At 48.8% G+C, this 16,441-nt stretch overlaps 1 protein-coding gene across 1 annotated transcript; it reads right to left on the reverse strand.

The window, feature by feature from the left end:
* Nucleotides 1-4,831: 4,831 nt before the first annotated feature.
* Nucleotides 4,832-5,719, reverse strand: LOC124671607 (hevamine-A-like). Its single transcript, XM_047207964.1, has one exon. It carries the CDS (start codon nt 5,717-5,719, stop codon nt 4,832-4,834), a length of 888 nt encoding a protein of 295 aa, XP_047063920.1.
* Between the last annotated feature and the right edge of the window lie 10,722 nt (nt 5,720-16,441).

Here is a 16,441-nt window from a genome sequence, read left to right on the forward strand (position 1 = left end):
GTTATATTCTGACCTGACTCTGGAGTCTGGCCGTCCGGCAAAATGGAGTACCATGCTCCCCATACAGGGCAATGTTGGATAGCTGTAGTAGTGTGAGAGCTTGACTCGGTGACTCCCCATATGAAACATGTTGGATAGGCTATAAGATCCTGAGTTGTTGTCTTTATTATTTTCAGCGAAGTTGTCTTAACTATTTAGCCATGTAGTTGTATAATTTTTTTTTTTTTGCGAAAATTCCAACGGTCTATTAATAATCATTAACATCAGTACAAAGATGTCCAAAAGTAATAAAAATACAAATAGATCACTGGACCACCTAGCGATGGCTGAAGACACTAGCGCGAGCCAAAAGCGCGTCGCTGTCCTCGCCTCTTCAGTCTCCATCACCGGAATTAGGCAAAAATTGTCGTGCCAAAGGACCAACGCACCAGAACAGCAAACCATCGCCAATGATGACAACCGTAGATCGGAAGAGACTGATCTGAAACCACACAATCGAACACGAAAGACGATCGGACCACGGGAGATTCGCTGGACACACAACTCCACGCTCCCTCCACCGACGCTAGGTGCACCACCGGAGCGAGGATAGGACGGGGAAACCTTATTTTAACTTCAGGAAGTAGCCGCCGCTTCACCATCCTAAAGAAGAGACTGAAAACAAACTAAACAAATCTCGTCGGCGAGAGGCCGCGGTCCGCCACACCTCCAAGGTGAAAGATTGATGCACTAGTCAATTAAACCAAAAGTTTGAACTGATGGAAGGAGGCTAGCCGGTGTATTTATATTCAAAACTTCCCCTCAAATCTAGGTTATTTTAGTCCTTAGCGTGCGTCCGGTGCACATGCCGCAAACTCTTTTTGTTTTGTTTTTAATACTGCGTGAGCAATGTCTTAAACTTGAGATCTTTTGGCTTTGATATTATGTAAATTAACCTAGATAGAGGAAAGAGATGAGGAAAGTGATAACCTTCGGGGGCCGATCGTATCATGTATATATAGGAGACGCATGGCCTCTAGTTTAGAGGAGATTTATTATATATAACAAACTTCTAGAAACTAACAGCCTATAGCTATATTATCTAGGCTAACAACTCAGGATAACAGCCTGACCTGTACAATCGTAACTGTCGAATACAAGGTTCTAAGGCCACCGAAGGTGGAGCGTACCAGCAGCGTCGCCGGTGAGTGGGAGGAAATCCTAGATGGATTTTAGAGCCTCCCCACCATCGCCTTGCTTTCTCTTGCCCTGGTTCGGTCCAGTTGTATAATCATTATTGATTCACGTGTAAGCACAACAACTGTAATTGAATGATTGAGTGTATATATGTATAATCCACGTAGAACTTTGATTCGAGATAATTGAGAAATGCTTGCATAGACAATGTCTCACCAGGATGGTCTTCAAGACGCGCCCCCTGCCGGTGGGTGATACCCCCATTGCCTAGCTAGTGTGGCTATAACATCACACTTTTTAAGATATAATGAGTCTATAAACTAATTAATGAATATATCTATGACACTAACTTAATGTTACTATGCTCTATGAAGATAGTAATATAGACTAGTGTTATGTGCATGACATTCTAGCCTAAGTTACTATGCAATATGACCAGCCTAAGGCAGCAAGTGGCAACGAGCCTTTCTTTCATGATCCATGTGCTTTTATTTCAGTTTAATTTCCTGTCTATATTGTACTGTCTGTGTTTCGGCTTGTGTTACATGTCAAAGTGCATGTGTGATTATGAAAAGGGACACAAGAAAAATATGTTGAGTACCCTGCCTATTGGAAAGTTAGATAGAATTGTGTATGTGACGTGTCTATTAAAAATTTAGAGAAATTTCTGTTATTTAACATGTCTATTGAATATTTTGAAAGAAAATATGTTGAGTAAGTTGGTACTGAAATATATATAAAAAGCTAGATAACTATTTGTGTAGAAGAGCCCTATTTTTTCTCTTGCACTGGGCCCCAAACATCCCAGGGACGGCCATGCAAATCCCGCTGGCTTACAGCCCCAAGTGATAGCTAGGACGGCCTTAATTCTTCCCAATCTTAGAAGGCGAGCGAGCGACCATGCCGGCTGCCAGCAAAGCAGCCGCGGCGTGCTTAGACGAGACGAGGTAAATGGGTAAACTGCTACTTGGCTTTTGCTAAAATTTTCATGGGCTGGGGGGCGACGGCCCCCCAAATCCCTGAAGTACACATAGCTCCGCCTCTGCGCCTCTCCTCGATGTTTCTTTGGATCTGTTCCTCGTCCGGTGGCCAGAGCGAGGACGAGGAGCGCATGCTCTACCACGACTGGGTTGCGCGTGTTCGGGATCGACTTCAGCAGGAGCGACAACAAGCGGTTCACGATTTTCCTCGACAACGTTGTTCATGGGACCAGCTCGGCGTCACGGAGTTCATGGGACTTACGCACGATGAGTTCAGTGCACACTCCGTCAACGGCCATCACCCCACCGGCACCGCACTGGACAAGGACCGCCGATTACGACAACGCCAGTGCACCGGTCCATGACCACGACTCCTTTGTCGACTCCGACCGTGCGTCCGTGCTAAACCACTGGTCCAAGATTACGGCTCCCTCGTTGTTGGCACCGTTCGCGCCATCGTACCCGACGAACATCCGATCCCGCCCTCCGTCGACTGGACGGCCGGCGCCGGCGCTCCGGTCAAGAGCCAAGGGCTCTAGGATCTTGTTGGGCCAATATATAAGACCGTTTAGGTTGTCACATTTAAACTGAAGGAGTTATACCCTAGAGACAATAATAATAAGAATTATTTATTATCTATAACTTCTTGATTATTTTATCCTTTATATGTTATATCTACGGGTTTCCTTGAATATGAGATTCAGAGAAAAGCTCACTAGCAGGTGTAGAGAGAAAAATAAGAAAAAGAAATAGGTCCTAGCTATGCCTCTAATAAAATTAGCTCATTTGTTGTGAGAAGATCAAATTTTTCTAGTCATGAGCATGGCAATGCTAATAACAATAAGAATGGATTGTTTGGCTGAATAATCACACTAAAGAAACCCAAGTCAATAATATGATGTGAGCCATTCTTCATGGTTGCACTCAACTGTGTAGAAGAGTGCAAGCCCATATAGAGATTCTAGTGCTACAAGCACTCCGAGTGTTTCGTGCCATATTGTACACAATTCAAATTACCAATTTAACTAAGTTGCCAAAGTCCATGAATCAAAACATATTCGATCTACACTTTGAGAAATAAAAAGACAAGCTATATGAATAGTGCTATATTTGTCATTTTTTGGGCACTATTCACCACTTGTTTTGACTGTTCTTTTCTTTTGTGTGTATAAACCGAATTCGGTTTTGAAAACAATATGGGAATGTATACACATGTTTGTCAACTTATCCAATTTGTTCACGAATTTGCATAACTTCTTAGGCTACCTATCGTGCATTGATATCGCTTGAAGTGACATAACACTAGAACTTTTTTTGCCAGGTCAATCCTAGGAAAAAATAGCGGGCTATTTCGATTTAGCCGGTGATTTAGCTGATGCCTCGTCCAGAAAGCTATAGAAGCTATAGCGAAGCTATAGCGGCAGCTAAATCATTTAGCGGTTTTCCCTAAGAAAAGCAATACATATGTCATAGAAACAGAGAATCTTAGCATGCATTATGGAAACTAATTTTTTTCTTGGTCTCCAAAACTAGTGCATTGCTTATAATCTGCTACGGGCCTAAACTAGATACACTAATTCTATCTACAATCCTTATTTCTAAAAAAAAATGATATGGAGATGGAATGCAACTGAATAGGTAGGCTGCATCTATTTCATATATAGAGGTATAGAACAAAGAGAAAAGGACAGGCAAGCAAGTCTCGACGTAGGCAGTTCTAGTGCTTAAATAGACAAGCAAGCTTCTGTATACAAATTAATTTTGTGGTTCTAGTGTCTGGAAGCTGAACCAATACACTGAGGAATAGATAGTAAAGGATAGGGAATTAGAAATTAACAATCTCGCTTGAGTTTCAGGCTCGGGCATCACGTTGTTGTTGGTCGTCTCAATTCAGCACATGTCTCCCTAGCCACCGAAGCCGTGGAGCACAACCGGTTTGGTGCTAGCGACCAAGGATTTCTCTAGCTGTATTACGATTCAATTCTTTGCCCGTTGTCGAGAGAAGACGAGAGGAATGGCTAGGTCACTGCCGGCAGCAATTGACTATGCATCGAAAGCTCGGTACATTCGCTCAGTTCTTTGGGCGGCTTCTCCGAGAAGCTGCCCTCCCCCCAGCTTCCTGGAGAAGCCGCACAAAAAATTTAGGGAGACTTCCGAACTAGTCTAGTCTAGACCATTTCGGAAGCCTTTCAAAATTTTGGGGGCGGCTTTCCCAGGAAGCTAGGGGAGGGCAGCTTCTCGTAGAAGCCGCCAAAAGAACTGAGCCGAATTAGGATTTAAATTTCAGTGTGGCGGGGCAACTTTTTCCGGCGCTATAGCTCCTCTAGCAGCTACACTCTTTAGAGGTAATTAGCGATGCTTTAATGGACGTGGAAGAAACATGCTTAGCGTCGTAGAAGGCTGTCCTAAAAGTTATAGCTGCACTATAGCGGATGTTTCTTTGGGTCAATCAGACAGTTACACATATAAACACATAAATTAGATGCCCCTTTATTCCACAATATTCATACACATACATATACTTAAGAGTAGCTACACGTACACATACAACTTCCCACCACATAAAAGCTATACGTAATCACATCAGCTGTGTATGCATGGTTACAGCATGCAAGGGCACTCCACGTAGGGGACTCTCCGTTCTTCATAATCGATCACTGGAACTGGAACATCGATCAGACGGCACTCTTGACGCGCTTGCTGTACCCGGTCTGGATGTCGTAGTACCTGCTCCACAGCATGATCCCTCCATAGTTCCTGGACCGCCTCACGATGGGCAGCACCTTGTTCACCAGCGTCGTCGGGTCCACGTAGCCGCTGCCCGCCGCCCCCCGTGCCGCCGGCAGGCCGAGGTAGACGGAGCTCCGCGGCAGGCGCCTCGTCCACTTGTTCCACGCTGCCTTGAACCCCGCCACGTTGCCGGCCCTGTAGCTGCAGACGGGGTTGTTGTAGAACTGGACGTGAACCCGGTCGAAGAGCCCCGTCCGGAGCGCCTGCCCCAGCATCCTGTCCGGGAACGGGCACTGCGGCGCCGCCGTGACGAACACCTTCTTGCTGTATCCCTTGAGGTACCTGGCGAGTTCGTCGTAGTGGGCGCGGCTCCCGAGCTCGATGTCGAAGTCGACGCCGTCCAGCACGGCGGTGCCGAAGGGCCGGGAGCGGGAATGCCCCCCGAGGTAGTAGTCCCAGAGGTGCTTGGCGACGGCCTTGGCGTCGGCCTTGGAGGCGAGGGAGTACTTTCCGATGCCGCCGCCGATGGCGAGCAGGACGAGGACCTTCTTGGACTGGCAGTACTTGACGTCCGGCCCGACGGCGGCCCAGGAGTGTCCGGCAAGGTTGATCCCGTACTTGCCGCTGCCGAAGTTGTTGAGGAAGGAGAGGATGACGGTGGAGTAGAGCTTGCTCTCGCAGGCCTTGCGGAGTGACCCCTCGTTGGAGGTCTGGCCCCAGTACACCGTGATCCGGCCGGTCTTCCCCGTCGCCGCCGACGTGCCGATCAACGAGAGGAGGACGGAGCAGACGATGACCAGGGCCAGGCGGGACCCCATGCCGTTGGAGGACATGATGTTCTTCTTCTCCCTGGTGCTTGCTTTTGTTGCTTGCAGTGTTTGTGCTGTGCATGGATTCGAATGCTATGAGCCTGTGCTTTTATAGGCAGCAGCCGGGGGTCGTCCTGCGGCCGTGTGAAGCAAGCATACGTGCGACTCTTCTTCTTGTTATGAAGGATGGGATCGGTACGATGATTTAGTCTGATGGTGAGATAAGATAGAGTAAGGGCAAGTCAATGGAGCGTGGTCAATTGAAAATTTCATGAGGGGGACGTGGCGCATAGGGGAATGTAGTGTGCCATGGATCGAGCTGATCTGCGACGCGAGTCTTTTGATCACGTACCGCACAAGTCAGTACCTATTACTATGGCTTGCGTGCATGCTCGAACTTTCGTCTCGCCAAGTGTTATGACCTTATCTTTTTCTTTCAAGAACATGCAGAATGCGTAGAAAGAGAGTTTTGATAGAACGCCATATAATGCTGGCTGTTTACTTGGGCGAAAAAATCGACCTACGTGTCTCTACACGACAAAACAAGAAAGCTTGAAATGCACTATATATTGCATTAGGCGATACTAATGCCACGTGCTAATTTAACGGGACTCTGTATCGTCGGTTTACTACTACGGAGTACAACATATTGCTCCCTCACTACGGGAAAGACAGGCGCTGCCGTGCGGCCGATCGCACGGCAAAGAGCCTATTTTGCACGGCAAAGGCTTTGCCGTGCGTCGACGCACGGCAACGTCTGCACGGCATAGTCTCTGACGGCAAAGACAACATTGCCGTGCGCATGACCAACATGCACAGCAAAGGGCTTTTCCGTGCGCGCGTTGCGTTGTCGTGCGGCAACCGCTTTGCCGTGCGAGCCATCGTTGCCGTGCGTGCGCCTCGTTGCCGTGCGGCTGTTCTTTGCCGTGCGGCAGATTCTTTGCCGTGCGGCCACCCTTTGCCGTGCGGCCACACTTTGCCGTGCGGCCACGCCCCAGCCCGCACGGCAAAAGTCCCTCCAGGCACGCAGAGCAGCATACCAGGTCTACAGGTGGGCGACACGTGGCCCTTTGCCGTGTGTATGCACACGGCAAAGTGACCAAAAGTCCTTTGCCGTGTGCATACACACGCCAAAGGCCCCTGGTTTTTTCATTTTTTTCTCGTTTTTCTTTAATCCCTGCATTTCAAAATTGCATTTCACATATATATAACATATACATCATATATATTCATCATAGCATCACCAAACACATCAACAACACCACAAATACATCGAGCACACATAGTTCATGCATAACAAAGTGCAATGTCCATATTATTACAATCCATAACAAGTGCGAACAATCCATTACAACGACGACGAGTGCACGAAGACCATGCCATCAACCTTGTCCTCCTCCATTGCTTGCGCCCGCCTCATCGTCATTGCGTCCTGACACATAATCTACAAGGTTTGATGGAATTGGCATTTGTCATTTGCATATTGAACACTTGAACAAGCACAAGTAGCGGGTTGGGCACAAGCGTAGGAGGACTCACCGAGGTTCATGCTCCGGATGATGTTCATGTTGTTGACGGTGATAGGTGTCCCCGGGGTATGAGTGGGCGGTGGCGGCATCCACGGCAGGGAGTAAGGTGGAGGAGTAAGACTCCCCGGTGGAGAAGACAGAGCCGTCTGGCTCATCAGCCAGCTCATCCGTGCTCTGCTCGCTGCCGCATCATCTGCTGCTCGCTGTTGTATCTCGCTGCATCATCCGTGTGCCGCTGCTCGCTGGTACCGCGAATCTCGCTGCTCCATCTGCGCCCTTTGCTCCTGGGCCGCCTGCTCCTTCGCTGCCATCTCCTCCTACGTTGTGTTGCCGCGATGTCATTAACATTTCAATGGAAAGCATGTAAAGAAAATGTAGAGACCCGAGGAAGAACATAGCCGTAACCACGCTCGACAGCTAGATCCGAAGCCCGTGGCCGGGGCTCTACCTCAGGCTGGCCGCTCTTACGACCACGACGGATCTGGCGGAGAGAGGGAACCCTCGCTGGGTCGACGCACCCGTCACCAAACCATAGGCGGCCATGCTTCAAGCCTTCTCCCGCAAGCACCGCGACCTCGTGGTCAAAGTCCTCAGCCTCCGGGTTGGCGTCCTCGCCGTACTTACGCTTGAACTTGGAGACATACGCCGTGCACCGGGTCTCGGATTGCGGGTTAACCCACACGGACCCCGTCTCGGGATCGGGCGTCTTCCTTTGCTTCATCTTCTTTAGCACGACAAAGACGTTAGGCTTCGCTCCCTGTCCTGACTTCCTGCAAAAGAGAACATGTAATTGAGTGAAGTGACACACCCTTGCGGAGTTAACAAATATATAACATGAATTCAAAGAATGAAGGAACCATTAATTTGCTCACCTCCTTCTGCAGGTGAAGAGAGATGGGGATGCTGCCTTGGATATGCGATCCACCTCGCATCTCTCGCCCGCTTCTTCTTGCCCTCCTCGTGCTTCTTGAGGTACCGGGGGCATGTCCACCACATGACCATCGCACGAAAGCACCTATCGTCGTTGCCGGCGTGCCGAGGAGGGTTCTACATGCACAAGATAAACCCATTATGGTAAAATAAACTACATGGCGATAAAGAAATCAATAACACATAAATGCAAATACTCGCAAGTATCGCCACGGCTGCATGAGCGTGTCGCGAGCGTCCTCCTTACTCATGTGGACGAAGCGGTCGGCGTGCCGATCGCGGACGCATTGAATACGTGCCTCGTAGTGCATGCCGGTCACCCTCTTCCTTGCAAGCTGGTGTAGGACATCATCGCACGCATTCTCCTTGCCCTCGGCCCACTTGAAGTATTTCTGCAACCATGCACATAGGTAAAACAAGGGGCATTAGTGCAATTATTGTGAACCAAGGAGAGTGTATGAATGGTAAGAAGTCAAAAGTCACGTACCCAGAATTTGGCAACAACCATATCCGCCGCGGCATTGTAACGGAGGACCGGGTTGTGCTTTGTGGGAATGTTGGGATCATAGTGCTTAGTGGTGAAGTTTGCCACCTCCACGTTCAGGACTGCCTCGGCTATGGATGCTTCGATCTTGCATTTATTGCCAGTCATTTGACGAAGCTTTTGTGTTTCTCTCTCGGGACCAAACTGCCAACGGCCCCAATTTGGGCCCCCCTTTAAGCACTCCTCCGCGAGGTGCAGGATCATGTGTTGCATCGGATTAAAAAACCCTGGAGGAAAGATCTTCTCTAGATCGCAAAGCAACACGGGTGCCTCTTCATCCAGCTTCTCAATCACTTTAGTGTCTAACTCCCTAGCACAAATCTGGCGGAAGAAAAAACTCAACCTCGCTAGCACTCGCCAAGTCTTCTCGGGGACATAGCCTCGAATCATCACCGGCATTATCCGCTCAAGCCATATGTGGTAGTCATGACTCTTCGGTCCTTGTACTCGCAGCGTTTCAATGTTCAGGCCCCTCATCCAGGTTGGCTGCGAACCCATCGGGGAAAAACAAGGAGTCCTTCATCCATTGGAAGACCTCCCTTTTTGGGCCTTTGTGAGGCGGAACGGAGCGTGTGGCTTAGTCCAAGTTTTTTGGCACCATTAGGTGGCTGCATGTTCAACTCCGGCCTATCACACCACATTTCTTGATCAATTCGAGCCTTTATGTTATCCTTCGTCTTCTCAGTGTCCACAATCGTGCTCCAAATGGCTTCACTGATATTCTTCTCGGTGTGCATTACATCAATGTTATGCGGGAGCTCGAGAAACTCAAAGTAAGGAGCTTCCATAAGCACGGCTTGTGAGTCCATTGGTGTGTCTCCCCATATCCTAAGAAACCATTCCCATCAGGGCTAGGCTGAAGAGCATCTAACTCGGCCTTGATTTCCGTTCCGGTCTTCGGAATTGGCTTCGGGCCACGGACAACACGGCCTTTCTTGAAACTCTTTACATCACTCCTGTATGCATGCCTCCGCTCAAGGAACCGTCGAGCTTCATCAAAGCATGAATACTTGCCTCCCTTGTTTAGCCGGAAGAAAGTCACGGCACTGTCCGCACTGTGGGCAAGGCCACTTCCCATGTGTACACCACCCGCAGAACAAAGCACGTGCTGGCAGGTCATGCAGGGACGTGTGGTACCACACATACATATCAAAGTACTCCTTCTTTGATGCGTCATATGTTCGGATCCCGCGACCTTCCCAGCCACGGACCAAGTCATCCACCAGCGGTTCCAGGTACACATTCATGTTCTTGCCCGGGTATTTGGGCCCTGGGATTATCATCGACACAAACATGTTCTCTGATCTCATGCAGACGCCAGGGGGGAGGTTCATGGGAATAACAAACACTGGCCAACAACCGTATACTGCAGCCGACATACCATATGGATTGAACCCATCGGTTGATATCGCAATCGCTACGCTCCTCGGGTCACTCGCTTTCGGTGGAAATTTCTTCACAAAGTTCTTCCATGCGGTACCATCCGACGGATGTATCATCTTGTCGGTGTATCTGTTTGCTTCCACGGCCCACCTCATCTGCTGGGCAGTATCCTCGGTCATGAAGAGCCGCTGGATCCTCGGTAGAACCGGAAGATAGCGGAGGATATTCTTGGCAACCGTGGTCCGCCTCTTCGACCATCACCATTGCGGTCTGCCTCAAAGTACCTAGAGGAATTGCATTTAATGCAATAATTTGTGTCGGCGTGCTCCTCTCCGAATAGCATGCATCCCTTTGGACAAGCGTGTATCTGCTGAGATGACATCTTAAGGTCACCGAGCAATTTGGTCGAATAGTAGAAGTTTTGCGGCAAGAGGTGCCCTTTCGGCGGAAGGCTGCCTACGATGACCGGAAGTTCATCGAACCCATCTCTGCACAAGTTCCTATGGCACTTCAAGGCCATAAGGCGAGCGATGGCATCTAGTTGGGTAACCTCTGTATTTTCATGTAGGGGTTTCTGCGAAGCAAACGAGCCTCATAATACTCCTTTGTGTTTTCCTCCGGGTCCTCACTTGTCTCCGCATCCCGAGGTGTCTCCACCTCTACATGAGAGCTTTCGGGCACATTACCGTTAGCCAAGTTTTCTAAGCACCTATCAAAACCAAGTGTCATATTCCCCCTAGGTTGAATCTGCCGCACCTCCTTCCTAGCACGTTTCTTTGCCTTTTCTCCATGGTAAGTCCAAATCCTGTAGGACGGTGTGAACCCAAACTTGATCAGGTGCATACTCATAGTTTCCTTGTCCTGTGCCTTTCGGTTAGCGCACTTACTACAAGGGCACCAAACACTTATAGGTCCGCTAGGGATGGCAAACGCCCTATCCACAAACTCGCTCGGTCTTTTCTCCCCATTCATCGGTATAGTTCCACCGACCGATTCTGCCATCGTACATCCAGCCATGATTATCCATCCTCTAATCAGCAACAAAACAGGCGAACATAGCATTTATATATCAAATACGAAATAAATGCATCATATATTTATTTATTTTACTCGTGCATCAACCTGAAACTCTACTAGGTGGGCTCCTAGCAGCCGCCGGATCCGTAGATTGAGTACGTTCTCCCAGCTCTACCCGATCCGAGACAGAATTTCGGCAGCACCTCCCCGCTGCTCTCCCGATACACGTCTCGGCAAAAAGCCGAGAGGGGTGTGCATCCGGAGAACAACGGGGAGGCGCTACCGAAATCCTGTCTCGGATCGGGGTAGAGCACGGAGAACGTACCCAACTACGCATCCGCCGGCTGTCCCGATAAATGCCGTAAGAGTTACGGTTCATAATAGGCGAGACCACTAATGCATATTTATCCGCGTAACCCTTACGGTCGGGAAGAGACGCCTAGGTATCGCGACAGACTTGGTGATCTAGACACACAAAAAACCTAGGTACAAGAGAGGCGAACGGATTCTCACCCTCGAAGCGTGACCGACAACCGGCGAAGAAGACCAACGACCCTCTAAGAGAATCACCAAAGAAGATCCGGAACGCCCGTCAAACACCGCCGCGACGCCGCCCCTCGTGTCCACCTCGAATCATCGCCTGCATAACAAAAAAATAAAATAGTCATGCAAGTGAACAAGGATTTTTTACAATAGTGGTATAACAATATTACTTCACCACAAAGAATTTCCTTCCGGCACATTACCATATGGGTCTGGAAACGCGCTACAATTACAGCCCGCACCCGCCCGAGGTATTCACAAAACCTCACTGTCCCCGATCTCCCCGATCTCCCCGCATGTGCCTAGTTCCCCTTCAACTGGCCACACCCGCACTCCACGGCCGGCGCCTCCCACTTGCCACCGCATGTCCATCTTCTCCACATTTCGTTCATACTAAAATCCTATTTCTAATTTACACTACATTACCTTAACTAAATCCTATACTACACTAAAATCAACACTAAATCCTACATTACAATCTAGCTACACTAGATATCTTACCTATAGGGGATGGCGGCCGGAGCTGAAGCGGGTGGTGGCGGCCGGAGCTGCGGGTGGTGGTGGCCGGGAGCGAGCAGCACGGGCAGGGGCAGCAGCAGGGACCGGAGGTGGTGGTGGCGGCTCGACGGGGCAGCAGGGACCAGGGGCGTGCGGCGTGTGCGTGGTGGCGGGAGGCGGCGGCGTGTGCGTGGTGACGGGCCGGAGACGGCGACGATGGGGCCATGGAGGGAGGAGGGAGGCAGCGGCGACGTGCCGTGGAGGAAGGAGCGTGGCGGCGGCGCGCGAGGAGCAGGAGCGTGGCGGCGGCCGGCGCGCGAGGAGCAGGAGAGCGTGGCGGCGGCGCGCGAGGATGAGGGCCGTGGAGGGAGGAGGAGCGTGTGTACGTGTGGGCGTGTGTGGTCGTGGTGAGGATAAGGGGAAAAATTGACCGATCTGGACGTTGCCGTCCACCTGCCTTTGCCGTGCGCCCTTCTTCCTTTGCCGTGCGCAGCAGCTTTGCCGTGCGCCAAACGGCCTTTGCCGTGCGAAACGGCTCTTTGCCGTGCGGCACTGCACGGCAAAGATATTTTTTTATTTTTTCTATTTTTTTAGTTCCTTCTTATTTCAAAAGTATTTTAAACCTGATTTTCACCATTTTAATTGTCGACATCATTCAGTTCTATTTCAGAATTATATTAAACCTTACTGTCTTGATGAAGAATAAGTTACCGAGAAGGGGTGGCTCATGGAATCTATGGTGTAGACCCGCCGAGGCACAAACCGCTATTTGGGGGGGACAATGCCGTCGGACCCTACGGACAAACCCTAACCCCAACCCTAAACCGTAATCCTAACCCTGACCCTAAACCGTAACCCTAACCCTAACCCTAAACACTAACCCTAAATCGTAACCCTAACCCTAACCCTAAACACTAACCCTAAATCGTAACCCTAACCCTAACCCTAAACACTAACCCTCTAAATCCCTAAACCACGACACCGGAGCTGCAGAACCATGCATCATAAACCCTAAACCCTAAACAAACCTAAAAGAGCGAAAAGTTACATTGGTGCACCCTCGCGCGGAGAAATCTAGGGGGGTAGACCCGCCGGGGCACACGTTCCGCTGTTTTGGGGGGAGGAGGGGGATAACGACCGCCGGAGCACCGGAAGCCCACCAAACCTTGCATGTGGACCTATGATATGTTTCAAAGTGTGGTTCAAGGTGTAATGGTGCAAAAGTATCTCCCCTAAACCCTAAACCCTAAACTGGGGAGGCTTCGAGCCCTAAACCCCTCTAAATCACTAAACCACGACGCCGGAGCTGCAGAACCATGCATCATAAACCCTAACCCTAACCCTAAACCCTAAACCTATACCTAACCATAAATACTTACCCTTTAACCTAAACCCTAGCCCTAGCCCCTAAACCCTAGCCCTAACCCTACACCTAACCCTAACCGATAGATCGAGCACACCGTCGATCGTGTGATAATGGCTCTAGTCTGCGGGTATATGTGCCAAAGGGTCCCAATCTTGGTTCTCCATGTGTATATGTACTAAACAAACCTAAAAGAATGAAAAGTTACATTGGTGCACCCTCGCGCGGAGAAATCTAGGGGGGTAGACCCGCCGGGGCACGCGTTCCGTTGTTTTGGGGGGAGGAGGGGGATAACGACCGCCGGAGCACCGGAAGCCCACCAAACCTTGCATGTGGACCTATGATATGTGTCAAAGTGTGGTGCAAGGTGTAATGGTGCAAAAGTAGCTCCCCTAAACCCTAAACCCTAAACCGGGAGGCTTCGAGCCCTAAACCCCTCTAAATCCCTAAACCACGACGCCGGAGCCGCAGAACCATGCATCATAAACCCTAACCCTAACCCTAAACCCTAAACCTATACCTAACCATAAATACTTACCCTTTAACCTAAACCCTAGCCCTAGCCCCTAAACCCTAGCCCTAACCCTACACCTAACCCTAACCGAGAGATCGAGCACACCGTCGATCGTGTGATAATGGCTCTAGTCGCGGGTATATGTGCCAAAGGGTCCCAATCTTGGTTCTCCATGTGTATATGTACTAAACAAACCTAAAAGAATGAAAAGTTACATTGATGCACCCTCGCGCGGAGAAATCTAGGGGGTAGACCCGCCGGGGCACGCGTTCCACTCGTTTTGGGGGAGGAGGGGGATAACGACCGCCGGAGCACCGAACCCCACCAAACCTTGCATGTGGGCCTATGATATGTGTCAAAGTGTGGTGCAAGGTGTAATGGTGCAAAAGTAGCTCCCCTAAACCCTAAACCCTAAACTGGGGAGGCTTCGAGCCCTAAACCCCTCTAAATCCCTAAACCACGACGCCGGAGCTACAGAACCATGCATCATAAACCCTAACCCTAACCCTAAACCCTAAACCTATACCTAACCATAAATACTTACCCTTTAACCTAAACCCTAGCCCTAGCCCCTAAACCCTAGCCCTAACCCTACACCTAACCCTAACCAAGTAGATCGTGCACACCGTCGATCGTGTGATAATGGCTCTAGCTGCGGGTATATGTGCCAAAGGGTCCCAATCTTGGTTCTCCATGTGTATATGTACTAAACAAACCTAAAAGAATGAAAATTTACATTGGTGCACCCTCGCGCGGAGAAATCTAGGGGGGTAGACCCGCCGGGGCACACGTTCCGCTGTTTTGGGGGGAGGAGGGGGATAACGACCACCGGAGCACCGGAACCCCACCAAACCTTGCATGTGGACATATGATATGTGTCAAAGTGTGGTGCAAGGTGTAATGGTGCAAAAGTAGCTCCCCGGTGTGTGACCTTCCTCACATTTGGGCGATAACACTTAGCAGATTTTCCGAAGCGCGTACGTATTAATTGCTCTGAAACCCTGATATATGTGGGGGATGAACATGGAGAGTAATTTTGTATTGCACATTGTCTTAATTAACACTAATAAATATTCATCAAAAAGTAGAACTAAAAAAAATAAGTATTAGATGAAATAAAATAGAAAGAAAAACAAATAAAATGAAGTATGACGCACGGCAAAGAAGAAGTCGCACGGCAAAGGCGGCTTTGCCGTGCACTTTCTCTGGCCGCACGGCAAAGGGTGGCCCACGGCAACGTCCCGGCCCTTTGCCGACCAGATTTTCTTTGCCGTGCGTCGTTTATTGGCTTTGCCGTCCAGGATTCTTTGCCGTGCGCATTTGATGGACTTTGCCGTGCACATTAACTTTGCCGTGCGGCACTGGTGAGTTTGCCGTGCACATGAACTTTGCCGTGCGCCCCGCTCTAACTTTACCGTGCGTATATTGTTTGCCGTGAGTGCCTCTTTCGGTGCACGGCAAAGATTTTTTTGCCGTGCGGTGCCTCACGGCAATGATAGGCCGCACGGCAGCGCCTGTTTTTCCCGTAGTCTCCAAAGTGATTTTTTTTTTTGGATCATCACTCTTTTTGAGAATATGTAGCTTAAAAAATAATTATACATTGCAGAACTATATTTCATAATTAATTAGCTGGTAATATAACCTTGATGTTATCAGTGTTGGTAAATATTTCACACGGTGGTGTTATCAACGCTGGTAAATATTTATTTCTCATTTCTTTTTTATTTTATATTTAATTTATTATATTATAAAACTGTTCACGTTGTGAAATAATCATCGTTCCTAGAGAAAATGTTCATAGCCCCAAAAACATATATTCAAGAAGATTCATATTTTTTCACGGGTTAGAAAATGTTTCCGAGGTTTGAAAAAAGTTCACGGGGTTAAAAAGGTAATTTTCACAAGATTCGTGAAAATGTTCACCACTCAAAACATGTTCAGCTGGCCCAAAAATGGCACTTTCACGAGATTTAGGAAAATGTTCACGGGTTTAGAAAAATTCACATATTTTTATTTTTTTGAGAAAAACAGTACAAATACAGACGTTCACATACACATGCATACACTCATCGCTATGATGGCATGTACGACTCCATACCCCCACTAAAAAAATATGTCGACAAGTTTAAACTCATGTGGGTTGGGAGACCACCCTCCTAGCCATCAAACATCAGGTTGGTTGTCGGTACAAAATAGTTGTTCTCGGTTCTGAACATTATGAACTTTACACCCAATAAAAAATCACATGATTCGAAAAGTGAAAGTAAAAAATAAAAATAATATAAATAGAAAACATGACTAAAAATAAAGAATGAAAAGGAAAAATAAAGAAAGAAATAAATGAAAATAAATGAAAAAACACAAGAGATTAAGGAGCCTTCATGGGACGCCCCACCATAGAACCTCCCTTCAGGTGTCATGGTTC

The sequence above is a fragment of the Lolium rigidum genome, chromosome 7, assembly GCF_022539505.1.
Source record: "Lolium rigidum isolate FL_2022 chromosome 7, APGP_CSIRO_Lrig_0.1, whole genome shotgun sequence".
Lineage (NCBI taxonomy): Eukaryota > Viridiplantae > Streptophyta > Magnoliopsida > Poales > Poaceae > Lolium > Lolium rigidum.

Bases quoted from the DNA above. Each gene is read 5' to 3' on its own strand.
- LOC124671607 (XM_047207964.1), bottom strand. From the start codon at position 5,719: ATGTCCTCCAACGGCATGGGGTCCCGCCTGGCCCTGGTCATCGTCTGC.